At 38.6% G+C, this 13,253-nt stretch overlaps 1 protein-coding gene across 1 annotated transcript in view; it reads right to left on the bottom strand.

Annotated features, from left to right (window-relative positions):
* Positions 1 to 13,253, bottom strand: part of Pcnx1 (pecanex 1) — a 133,530-nt gene that overhangs the window by 60,071 nt on the left and 60,206 nt on the right. The window contains 2 exon segments of the mRNA XM_021653882.2: positions 4,111 to 4,295; positions 9,531 to 9,663. Coding sequence (XP_021509557.2) covers positions 4,111 to 4,295; positions 9,531 to 9,663 — 318 coding nt within the window.

Genomic DNA, 13,253 nt, shown 5'->3' with positions numbered 1-13,253 from the left:
TCGAATCCAAGTCCTCTGGAAGAACAGCCAGAGCTCACAGTGACTGAGCCATCTCACCAGCCTCTACTTTATCGATTCTTATGATTTATGACTTGGATTATGTAAACTATCACCTTTGAGTCTTCCTCTGTTAATGGGCATGGAACAGGTCTTTTTACAGTTTTCAAAATTATGAACAGTACTAAGTGATTACGTGCAGTAAAATTAATATTTATAAAATCTGCGAACGCAGATACATGGACATTTTGGTCTGTGATTCTAACCTGCCATACAAAAATGATCTGTTTAGTTACCCATTTCTCCAAGCTCTGCCACGGGCACCATACAGTTTCAACAGGTAAAAGGAATTCTCAAGTTTGTTTTTAATTTCCAATTCTAAAAATCTTGAGCAAGGTTAAGATTTGGGCCTATGACTACATTAATATTTCCAATATTAATACTATTAATAATAAAAATAATATAGTATTTCATCCCCCATCCTTTCCTGTCCCCTATCTCCCTGACATGCCCCACCTTTCCTGTCTCCCAGCCCCTGACCTCCACCCCCTGAACCACTCTCTTCTCTAGTAGGTCAGCGAGCTTCCTTTTATTGGTGCAGAGTCCTTCTCATCTTCTTGCGCCAAAGGCTGAAGAATGAGCTCCAGGACCCATACCTCACTATTCCTTTAGTAACAGAACTTCCCCTAACCAAGCAGCTACTCTCTCCTGTAGCTCAGAATTACATGCAACCACATTTAAGCCACTGGCGGGGAGGCAGAAGAAAGTGAAAGGCACATTATTCTCCAAGTCGCATCAAGACTAAGGTGTCTCTGATGTGGATTCTCCCTCTTGCCCTGTTCTCTGGGAAATTTCAACGACCACAGTGTTTCTTTGACCAGGTAGGAAAGATACAAGTGAAAAACAAAAGAGCTGGATTATCTGCAGGGAATGGCTCCTTAGAGAAAAACAGAAATGTCATCATTTTAGTCACTGATTTGGGGGGGGGGGTGTCTCCCAAGAAGCCAACTTATATTTTATATAATACAAGCACTACGCAGCTTTCGTCTATGATCTTAAGAATGTTTAACATGAGGATGCAGAGCATCTGGTCTTGCATGCTAGTAGGAGACAGTCCTTAGATCTTCTGTAAAATTCCTGGAGCAATTCAGGTACCCTAAACTGTTTGAAATATTAATGTATAGCTATAAACTTCTAAGCATTATCTAGAAAATAAAACGCTGGGTAAGCTTCTTGTGAGGACTAAAAACAAGTCCCCAACCTGCCCGCTAAAACACAAACAAGGTTGTGCTCTCCACAGAGGAGCTCAATGTCCTTGACTGATAACGCTATGGCAACTTTAATCCTCAAGAATTAATCACTGCTGTACTCATAGGCTCATGTAAAGAGGAGCTAGTAGCTCGATGTCCTTGACTGATAACGCTATGGCAACTTGAATCCTCAAGATTAATCACTGCTGTACTCCTAGGCTCATGTAAAGAGCCTTCAAGAGACATCTTAAGAGACCAACAATGAGCTTACTTAACTGATTAAATGGATTATGGTCTGGTGACGTTTTACTAACCAGTACAAACAATGGTCATTTATCTAACAAATGTATTAACGACAGACACTGGCACATTTAATACACATATTCCTTGCACTAAGCCTAGGAACTGGCATTAGTGTCACTTCCTCTAGTAAATGAGGAAACTGATGCACAGGAGATGCTTGGCGGTGACGCTTGGAGGATGGGGGATCTAACACCTCTGGCCTCAATGCACATCTGCACTGACATCCACATACCTATATATAGACCCACACATAAACATACTTATAAATAAATCTTTAAACTGATGTTATGTTCAAAATGTATCCAGCACTAACTGCATCATTTGAATGCTTAAAAGATTTTTTTACTAACCTTGCACAGAAATGAATTCTCTAAGGCATTACTCCAAATTTCTCCTTTAAATTAAATTGCTTATAAATAATTTCTAAAATTATTAACAAATTTGCACGCTAAACAGAGATCTGTATGGATAAGTACATACTTACATACACATGCATGTCTTTCACAAGAGTATTGTACATATGTATATATTACTGCATGTAAAAAATCATGGGAAAACTTTTTCAGTAGAACTAAATAGATCAAAAAAAAAAAGGCAAGCCTTTGTAAATACGTTGTATTTTTAGGAAACATTCTAGCTAACTTTTCTCTTTATTAACATTTCTCCTTAGCATGCATGCGTGTGTTTCATGTGGGGGAGTCAGTTCTCTTCTCCTATCCTGTGGGTCACAGGGTTGCAAGCTGTGGCAGGAGGCACCTCTACCAGCTGAGTCATCTTGTCAGCTCCTCTTGATTTCTATTCTAGTAATGAATTCTTATTGGGAAAAATTATAGAGAGCTTGTTTTATTTCGTGTTTTGTCTCTTAGGCTAAAACTCTGAAACAGTTCACAATGAAGCCTTTTACTCTAGCCAGCCCATTACCATTGAGCCAATGGGCAATCAGAGGTGACCAGGCCTTTATACTTGCAGATCCACGACCCTCTGTTGCCAGCAATCTTGGGTTCCATGGTGATTGGTGTCAGTATTATAGCATAAGGGATTATGTCTGCATCTAAAATGTGCCAACTGAAACCAACAAAGTGGCTAAACTGAATTCTACTTATTTCCTTAAACATCTTCCTTAAGAGATGTTCCTACCTTTCAAGTGACCAACTCAGAAGGAAAAGCTTGTGTATCGACAGTGCTGTACTGTCTTCTCATCCCTTTAGGGGCGGCCTGTGACAAGTGGCAATGCTGTGAGGACCATTCTGAAATTCTGCACAGTTCATGCTTTCCCATCTATTAACACCGCTCTGTAGTCCCAAGTTTTACATAGTGGAAAGGGAGTCAGTAAATAAATAATAGCATATCTAGTTTTAGTAAGCCTAATCTTGGCTCCTTATTACCCTATATTTTTCCAGCTAACACATAAACTGGAAAGTCATCTTTTTAAGAGAAAAGCCTGTGTAACAGGGATCAGCATAGTCATGAGTAAATGCTTTCAAGTGAGTCTTACTTAATAACAAGATTTTATTAAATTACTTTAAACCACTGTGAATGTGAGCATAGGAAACCTGGTCATACAGAGAAATAAGAATACAAGTGCACGGACTGGGAACCTGGATTTGGTTGGTAAAGAGCTTTAACGAACAAGCTGAGGACTTGGCTTTGGATCCTCAGTGCCCAGAAAAGGGGCAGGCAAAGTGCCTAGAAGTCACTGGCCATCCAGTACAGCTGTGTCAGCCAGCATCAGCTCAGGGAGAGGATCATCCTCAAAGAATTAAGTCACCCACTACCTTCCCCTGGCTTCCACAGACACACGCAGATGCACGTGGTGGGTGAGCACACTACTGCATGCATGCACACACACCCCTACATGAGGAAATGAAATTTTAGAGTAGCATAGCAACACACCAGTGCACAGAGCATGCATTTGAGTGAATTTGCTATTATTAGGGATTGAAAACATGTCACATTTCTAAAAGTTAACTTTCATAACTTATGAGTATGTTTATAGTTTCTTAACAAAAAATGAAATATTTTATAAAGTCACTAGTAGAAGCATGTTGTCCTGAGAACATTGCATTTAGGATTATAATAAACCTTGTGACAAGAGATGGACATACTACAAAATGTAGGCCACTTCACAGAAAACCTGTAGGAATAAGCCTATGAGGGAGCACTTCCAGGGTTCCAGTGCACAACATGCTCAAATAACTTAAAAAAAAAAAATTGAGGTTTTCTCACAAATCACTTAAAAATTCATATTTTCTCACATGGAATAACAGAAATGCCCAAATTATTAAGAGAATGGTTAAAAGGTTATTAGCAATAGTTATTAGCAATAGCTGACGATTAGTGATAGATATGCCCCAAATAAAAAGTCTAATAAAAGTAAAGAGAAATATAGAAAGAAAATGCAAGTCATTTTCTCACACACAGGGCAAATAAACATAGTAAAACAGTGCCCTGATGCACAGGTCCAAAGTAAAGCTATCTCAGAAGAGAACTGCAACCACTGTTACCCATTTGCTGCCAATTCAAAGTTTCCAACCACCGAGATTACATCAGGCCTGCATACCAAGTTCATCGTGCAAACTGCTACCGCCTACAGCAGATGCATGGTCATGTGAGGCTTCTAAGTGGACACTCCCTTTTCTCACCAGCAAGGAGGCACTAGCACTGAGCACTGGAGCCTGGGATGGGGGGCGGGACTGCACTTTGACCTGGGCTGTGGACTGCTGGCCTTGCTGACCATCTTGAAGGCTAGGAGAGAACATGGATTGGGGAGACATTACAGGGAAGAAAAGAGAAAACAATAGCTAGAATGAAATCAATACAGAACACTGATTTCAAAAATGATGCTTTTTTAAATAACCTAAGAAAGAGCCAAGAAGCTTTGAACAATTACATAGTTTATATTTGTTCTGGTCCTTACCCACTCTGATTCATTGAGAGGAACACAGTAAACACTCAACATAGAGGTTGACTGTCAATTCCAGCTCAAACCAACTAGATTGTAGAGTGAGGGAAAGCATAGCACGGAGCCCAGCGTGTACTCACGTGACTCTGGGCCGGGCTCCAACTGGTAAAATTTACCTTGTAGTAATTTTGCCATTTTCCCTCTAAAGTTCTAAGACCTCAGGTCAGATACACAATAACACAAAGTTTCTACACATGTGGAAACCAAAGAATCGCTATCAAATGCAACCAAAATACAATGGTAAACAAAAGAATACCACAAACTACTGCAGGAGAATCAGAATACATGACTCAACTGAGTGAAACACAGTGGCCACCGGGATAGTGAAGGAGTATCATTTATAAAAGCTTCCATGTTCTGAAACAAGGTTACATGTGTTACAGACAACACATACATAAAAATCATGTTCTCATAACCAACTATTACATTCTTTTTCAATCCACATTGTGTTCTTATTAACTAGGATCCATTATTTTAGGAAGTCTTAACTGGGAAACCTTAATTTCTCAAAAGATATTCTAGCACTTTTATAAATTTTATAAAATTAAAAAATGCAGTATTTTGTTATATAAATTTATCATTTATAAAACTAATATTCTATATTATTTACTCATTTAGTCTTGATTATTTAAAATAGTATGAATTTTATTATTAACATTCCTAATATAAGATTTACTCTAAACTGATGAAATCCCTGAAATGCTGTTGTAACTACCATACATCATTCTACACATGGTGTCCCAGCAATGTTTAAGTCGGTAAATTTAAGTGTACTCTGAGCAATTCCAGAGGCTGCTACTAAAGTAACAAGACACTACAGCAAAAAGAAGGCTACTTGAGATGGCCTTGTTATCATGTCTACTGATATAATTTTCTACTGCGTCCTCTCTGACTCTCTGAATCCACTGCAATTGTCCCACTGGTCCTGCTGACTGACCGTGAAGTAAAAGGCTGAGCAACAGCATACTCTAAAACTACACAGTCTGACACCGCCAAACCTGGGATATTTAGTTTTTCATGCCTGCCAACTATATTTAAAGTACAATAACCACAAAGCACAGCTAGTGGCTACCACAGCTAGTGGCCACCAAAGTGGTCAGTAGCTGATGATGACTCTTGCCATACGGGGCAGCATGTATTATAGAACATTTATCCCATCACAAAAGGCCTACATCAGCGTATTCACTCTTCAGCTCTGACTCAGAGCCATTGAGAAGAACATTCTAAGCAGAGCACAGGAATGTGTCCAGCTGAGAAGCGAGCCTGCACATTCTGGCTGTTAACACTGGCATTACTCAGCCATGCTACAAAGCATCTGCTTAGTAGTTCCTCAGAACATTTCCCAGCAGCTACTGATCAAGAGAGGGCCGTGAGAGGGCGGTACTGCAGCTCAGTGGCGGAGCCTTTGCCTAGGTGTATCAAACCTTGGGTTCACCTCCAGCACTGGAAATTTAAACAAGAAAAATACATGATCTTGTGAATTAAAAAGTTTTTATCTTCCACACGTGGCTGATGTGTCCCTCTTTCTCAGAAGCAATCTAAACTTATCCATGAACTTCATCAAGATGGACAGGTTTCACACAACAGAAAAAAAAATCCCTGGAAATTCAAATATTATGGACTTTCAATTTACAACGTCAAAAAAATTGCACTCAAATTTTCCTATCAGTTTTTTTTCATTTAAAGTCATAAACAAAGATCATATCACAGCTAGTCACATTTTAATGTGAACAGATCAGACAATATTCTAATCGTCAGACTACAAATGCACAATGTCTATCCAAATATACAGAATGCTATCAAGATATTAAGCAGTGCATAAAAGTTAAGGAAATTAGCCAAAATCTATTATTATAACCATCAAGTTTTAATCATTAAAAGACAGTAATAAATGTTTATACCCCTTAATTTCCAATTTCAATGCCCTCATTGGCAACAGGAAAGGCTGGCACTTTAGCACAAATGGCTGAGAATCAGATCCCTGGAGGGCGGTACTAACTTTCGGCTAACAGGCGTCAGTATGGCATGAATGTACTTATTTTTTTCTACAGTAGTAAATACTTTATCACCCAGTAATAAAATCTAAGTCTGTCATTATGGGCTGGCCAGCCAACATACTGATACAACCCCAGTTTAAACATCTCCACCACTCCTTCCTCTACACGTGGAGGTGGGATCTGGCAACTCTGCTCCCCACTGTTGGTTACCACAGTATCTCCCTACTAACATGTGAATCTATGAGTGTGACTCCATTATTCCAAAGAACACAGGTTCCAGAGAAGAGGCTGTCCTGAGTATACAAGAAAAATCTGATGAATTCATCTGAACATAAAATGACCCTGTGGATTTCTAATCATAGGTTCTCAACTATAACTGTAACCTCATTTTACTATAGATCTTTTAATTGCATATTTCAAATGAAGCTAAAGATATATTAAAGCTGTTTGTTCTTGACCAAAATAAGATGATTTCCTTTTACTCCAGTCTAACAAAGATTCAAAAACATGACATTTAGGGTAATAAATATCAAACTCTTTATATTATAAATAATTTTTAATATTTGTCCTTATTTTAGCTCTAATCACTAAGAAGAATTAGCTAGGGCCAATAAAATCTACCTACAAAGCTAACTTAATTTAAAATTTGTAAAAATAATTGTTAAGGGGCTTATTATGAGATTTTAAAAAGGATGCAAACTCTCTTGTGAGGAAGCTGCTGGTTTAATGTTAATGCTTGTACATATGTTTTGTTACAATCCTGTGCGATGGTGAAGTTACTCAGCATTGTTTACAATAAGCTATCATAGGCTCTTTTTCTGAAGCTTTGCTTTCTTTGATCCTAGTTACTTACAGTCAACATCAGTCTGAAAACATTAAATTGAAAAATTCAGAAATAAACATACTTTTAATGCCTTCATATATTTTACGATTACTTTATTTTTTAGTAATTATTGCTGTTGCTTTCCTGCTGTGCTGAATTTATAGACGGCACCATACCTTAAAAATGAGTCAAAGCAGGGAAACCATACTACACATACAGGGTTCTGGATTAGTCGTGGTTTCAAGATGTCGTATGAGCCTTTCAGAACATTTCCACTCTACCCATGGATAACTAGTACAGAAGAGCTTAATGCTATTTACATAGCAATGGTAGAGAAAGCACTGCCACACCTGTTCTATTCATTTTTGACAAACTGTTTTCCCAAAGTTTAAATAGCCATTCTATTCTGTATTTAGTTAAGGGCAACATTGTTATTCTGTAGTTCACACTGAAGAGTAACAGCAATTTATTTTACCTGAGAATTTTCCACTTGGAAAGGGTAATTTACTAAGTTGTTATTTTCCCTCACTCTTCACAGCTACATTTTATTTTATTTCACGGTAATAAGGTCATCTATTTAGAGACATGCAACATTTTACTGGAAATACCCTGGAGCTTGTTGACGCCCTTTAGAGGTAAATTCTCAACCATTTTCTAAGATGTGCTACATTTAAAATTCTAGATAGGAAATACTCTGTGGTTGGCCGGAGTCAGAATACTAACTCCAATATTCCACCAAGCAGAGAAAGAAAACTACCCTGTACATATTTGCTTGGCAAGTGAGACTCGGCAGGCATATTCATGGCAAAGAATGAAAAACATAAGATTAAATAGGTTAAAAATGTTTATAAAAGGAAAACACAGAGAAGCAGCAAGGCAAAGGAGTTGTCTCCAGCAAGTTATTGTTCAAGGAGCAAAAAGGGGTTAGAAACAAAATAATGCAGGAGGCGCATGCTCAGTCGCTGCACACGGGGCTGTGCCCCACATTCACCAACAGAAAGAAAAGTCCTGCAGGCGGGAAAGGAGAGAGAGAGGACACAGGAGTGGAAGGCTCACAAAAGTTCCTACAACAAACATTGATTACATTCCCAACTTTATATTTTAAGTATTATCTATATATACACATATGTTGCATGAAGTTGTGCATTATTTAAGGAATTAGAAAATGAAGGTGAAATTCCTGGATATAATGTAAAACTCAACAACAAAAGAAACGAAGTTTAAATCTCAGGAGAATATAAAATGAATTTTTTAAAAATGGAATTTTGCTACTCTGAAAATCAGGTTTAAGAAGGGAGGGGGAAGGTTTGTGACGTCTAGCCTACGAGGTGCTCACGAGCAGCTGGTCAGCCTTAAGAAGCTGGGGAGTTTGTTAGGCTGTGGCAGGAAAACAGCTTGCACGACAGTGCTTGGGCAGAGTGCTGACCCACACTGGGCATGCTGCTCGAGCACACACACACATCACGCGATGATCGTGCTTGTTTGTTTGAAATAAAGCACAAGTCTTTCAAAAAGGTCTTCATATTTCTAAATCAACACATGGACTTTTAAAATTCCTTAAAATTCAACAGGAGATTATCTCCAATATCATAAGTTGATGTTCTCAAAGTTAAAAATATTGAAAAGTAAAAATGTTTTTAACACACGATAGAGGCTGAAATATTATACATATCTCCACATGTAAACAGGTACATAGCTGACCATAACTTACATAAATATTTTAGTTCTATGTCCTTCACTAGGCTCAAAATTTCCAGTATAAATAACATAAAGTATAATCTTTTAGTGACATGGAATAACCAAACTGACTCATACAGTGAGGTTAGATTTTTATTTCGCTAAAGTTATCACTTGGCCTGTAATTGTTCATATTATTAAACACTGTGATAATACTGCATTAACATATGAATAGAATAAGTCAAACTTTAGCTATGTTTTCACTTCTATTACTGCTTACATGCTTTTCCATCTTAAAACATGGGCAAAAATCAGTCTGATAGCTTTGTTTAACAGTGCAAGGAAGGCATGCACAATGCAGCAGCTCATGGTCACATGCAGAGGAAGCCTAAGAGAGCTGACAATGCACAGAAGAGAAAGGAAGAAAAGCAGCTCTTCAGAAGCTTCCCTGGGTCGGAAGGAACAGGTTAGAAGGTTCACGGCATGCACACTAAACTTGGTGGAATTGTAAAATACTGTACCTGAGGGGCGATCCGATGAGCAAGGTAGGAGGGGTGGGGTTACTCCCTGCATTGTGCCGGCGCCGTACTGCCTGGCGCCTAAAAGTGCTGCGTTCACGGCGAAAGGCCACTGCCTCCTCGCTGGCCTGTGCTGCTGCATCAAGACAGACTTAGGTCAAACAGGGGCCTAGGTCAGAGATGAAAAAAGCAGCTGAGCCTGTCTCTCTCTGGACTTCACACCCTTGTGGGAAGAGGAACTTTTGGTCTTCTGTAACATTAGGAAATACACAGAAGGAATGTGCCCTTTCTTCAACTAGTTTTTTTTTTTTTTTAAATAACATTTGGATCTATTCTATTACCTGACCTCACCATTCTCTCTTCATCCTCAACTTCCTATTTTGAGATCTCTGCTGCTTTAAGTGTTTTTCTGAAGGCCTCCTTATTTTTGGCACATCTCTTCCATTCTCCCTTTAATTAAGCCAGCCTTTGAAAAGTTGTTGGTGTCCCTGATGGGAACAGGGCCCTCCTTTCTTTTCTTGTGAGACCAGTACAAGCAGAACGAACACACAGAAGCTGCCTGCCTGACTTGGACGGGACCACCATTAATTTAGCACGCCAAGGGTCAAAAGCGCGCTCAGTACTCAGAGCTCTCTGCTCAGCACGTACACTCCTGAGAGCTCCAGTGCCTTCCAGGCCGGTGGCAGCTGTAACCCGGGGCTGCTGCGCCAAGGCTGAAACACTGCTCTACTGCCTCTCACTCACCCAGGAGAGGAGCAAACTTCCAACACGCACAGTACGCTTTCTGCTGAACAGCCTCTCCTTTGTATCACCATGAAGGTAAAAACCTCACACTATTCATTGCAGAGGCCAAGGAGGGGGTAGTCAGCTGCAAGCATCTCCCCCCTCCCCACCCCAGTACTCCAAGCCATAATTCCGTCACAGACTGTGAGAAAGTTGGTAGAACAAGTTTGTCAAATATTCAAGGTAACACAAATATATTCTTAACTGAAAAGTGCTTTATCAAGATGTTCCTTAAAAACTTTAAGGCCCTGGTCCTAGTCTACTCAACATTAGGAAGCAGATGTGTAAAATGATTTTCACATTTGAACATATGACAACTGTTCTTCCCCAGTAATCTAAGTATTCTGGGAATTTTTTTGATTTTGAGAAAGGATATTTTCATGCCACATCTGAGTAAAGAAAAAGACGGTCATACAGAAACACTTTTTCCAAACATAAAGAGTCCTTTAAATATGAAAAGGTGTTGCTTGGACGTGAAAAATCATACAGGTCCGATGGAAACCATGAAGCTGAGTCAATCAGGTCTGTGCTAATACAGTATCCACTAACCAGCCAGGAGTGGCTATTTAATTTTATATTAATAGAAACTAAAATTGAGCTATTCATTCCTGAGGCACACCTAACACTGGGTAGCATGTGGTGCCAGTGCCTACAGCTAATGGACCACCCAGATGCAACAGGCAACGGATGCAGAAATCAAAGCTGCTGTTTCCTCAGCACACTGCGACTACTGAAAACCACTACCTCAGAGAGAATATGCATAGCACATCACCAGAGAAGCACGCACTGGCCAAGCAGTCAGCAGATGGTGAGGAAAGGCGGGAGAGTTATGCCTGGAACTGCTTAGACGTGGGCACAGGTGAGCGAGCTTACAGGTAAATTACCAGCTGGGAACTTAACTCAAGAGCTACCTTGTGAGCTATTTTCTCTACAGCTGAGATAATCTATATCCTGGGTGTTTTTTTGTTTTGTTTTACAAGCCATTACAACAAACTATCAGTTTTACTGGCTGAATCAACTTCATTATGGAACTTTCTGTTGCAAATAAATGGAAAATTAAACCCAGACAAAATTTACGAGCCAGCTCTGGGAAAGCAGTGTGTGATCACTAACTGCAGAAGACAAGAAAAGGGAAACTGTTTTCTTTACTAATCTGTTTCTATTGAGGACTTAGTGGTATCACTCTTACAGAAAAGCTAAGATTCTTAAGGACAAGAAACAAAACAACCATTCAAACAAAAAACTATGAGTGTCCAGTTTTAGCTAAAAAAAAAAAAATGTATTGGAGAGATGGGTCAGTGGTGAAGAACACTGGCTACTCTTCCAAGCATCTGGGTTTGATTCCCAGAAGCCACATAGTGGCTCACAATCCTATCTATAGCTCCAGTTCCAGGAGGACTCATGCCCCCTTCTAGCCTCTACAGACACCAGGCACACACACAGCACTCACATTCAGGCAAACAGTCACATACATAAAACAGTAATAATAAAAACCCTTTGGCTTCTTCTTTAAAAAAAAAAAAAACTGTAAGTAATTTTAGACATTTGTATTTTAATCTACAAAATATTTCCTCCTGTCTCCAGTGATACCCTTCCAAAGCACAAGGATACAGGTGTATACTACAATGCCTAGGCTATACTTCCATTATAATGAGGCAGTCTCTCGATGAGGTTTATGCTTAAGTGCAATTTATAGACAAGAGATAAATACCCTGAGACATCTGGAAATCTATTCTATTGTAATGTCTTTTAATAGTGATCAGGAATAAACCATTACAAAGATATGTAAAAATCAAACCTTAGGGTTATTTCTAATTTATCTCAGGGTGTTACAGAGAAATCTCTACATTTGATATGAAACTGTGTTTATACGAACATACTAAAACATTATCAGCTGGCCTTATAAAGGTAACAAGAAAGGAAACATGGCTATGTGCCCTATTTAGTGACACTAGAGAGGAAGTAGCCAAAGCTACTAAAAAATATATATATATATATATATATCCCAAAAGCTGGAAAGTTCTGAGTATGACTGGGTAAAGAAGTTTTCTGCAAACTATTTCCCTCACACAGCTCATAAATTACTGAAAGTGTTCATAGGTCAGAAATTACTTCTAAGGCCAGAATAATATAGTTCAGTTAACAGAGTGCTTGCCTAGCAAGCATGAAGCCCCGGGTCTGATCCGCAGAACCACATAAGGGTCTTAAGTTTAAGGTTATTCTTGTGTACATAGCAAGTTTGAGGCTGGCCTGGGCCAAGGGGGTTCCTGTACCTGCTCCCTCTGCAAAAACTAGTTACTTCTAGTAGTCTTGTTGTAGCTGGCTTCTTGGCAGTACCTCAGTTGCTGCTTAAGAAGTAAAAAATTGAGATAATTAGAAACTACTCAAGAAAACTGTTCATTCCATTCTAGAAAAAAAAGGAATATTATCTAAGGAAAACAAAATAAAAGCATGTGTTTGATGCCTTAGATGGAAGCAACAAATGTTATTAAGAAATAAAAATTTTAAGAACTATGACTAAAATACAAAACAAGTATTTACACATCTTAAAAACTAGGACATTTGCAAACATTCAAGAATACACTATAAAATAGTTTAAGGTCAAATTCCTACTTAAGAACAAAATTACCATTTAAAGAAATCAGCAATAAATTGATCTTGCAAAAATACTTTTTAAGTAATTCTAAAAGAAAAAAAGAAATTCTAAAACATTACACATTCTAAAAACAAAACAATACAATGTTTTGGTCTAGGAATGGAAACTTACTTTATATAAATAGCTTTCCTTTTTTTACTTTCCCTATTAGCCAAGAACACTGAACCACGATATTTCCAGAAAGACCCTGCTCTAATAAAGAGATGAATGCTTATAATCATTTTCATGGAGTCCAAAGGGAGTCCAAAGAACAATTCAATTTTGAATGAAAAACAAACTCCATCTGT

Source organism: Meriones unguiculatus, chromosome 7 (genome assembly GCF_030254825.1).
Source record: "Meriones unguiculatus strain TT.TT164.6M chromosome 7, Bangor_MerUng_6.1, whole genome shotgun sequence".
Lineage (NCBI taxonomy): Eukaryota > Metazoa > Chordata > Mammalia > Rodentia > Muridae > Meriones > Meriones unguiculatus.
Note: the sequence above shows the minus strand (reverse complement) of the source record. Positions and strands in the feature narration are given on the sequence as shown.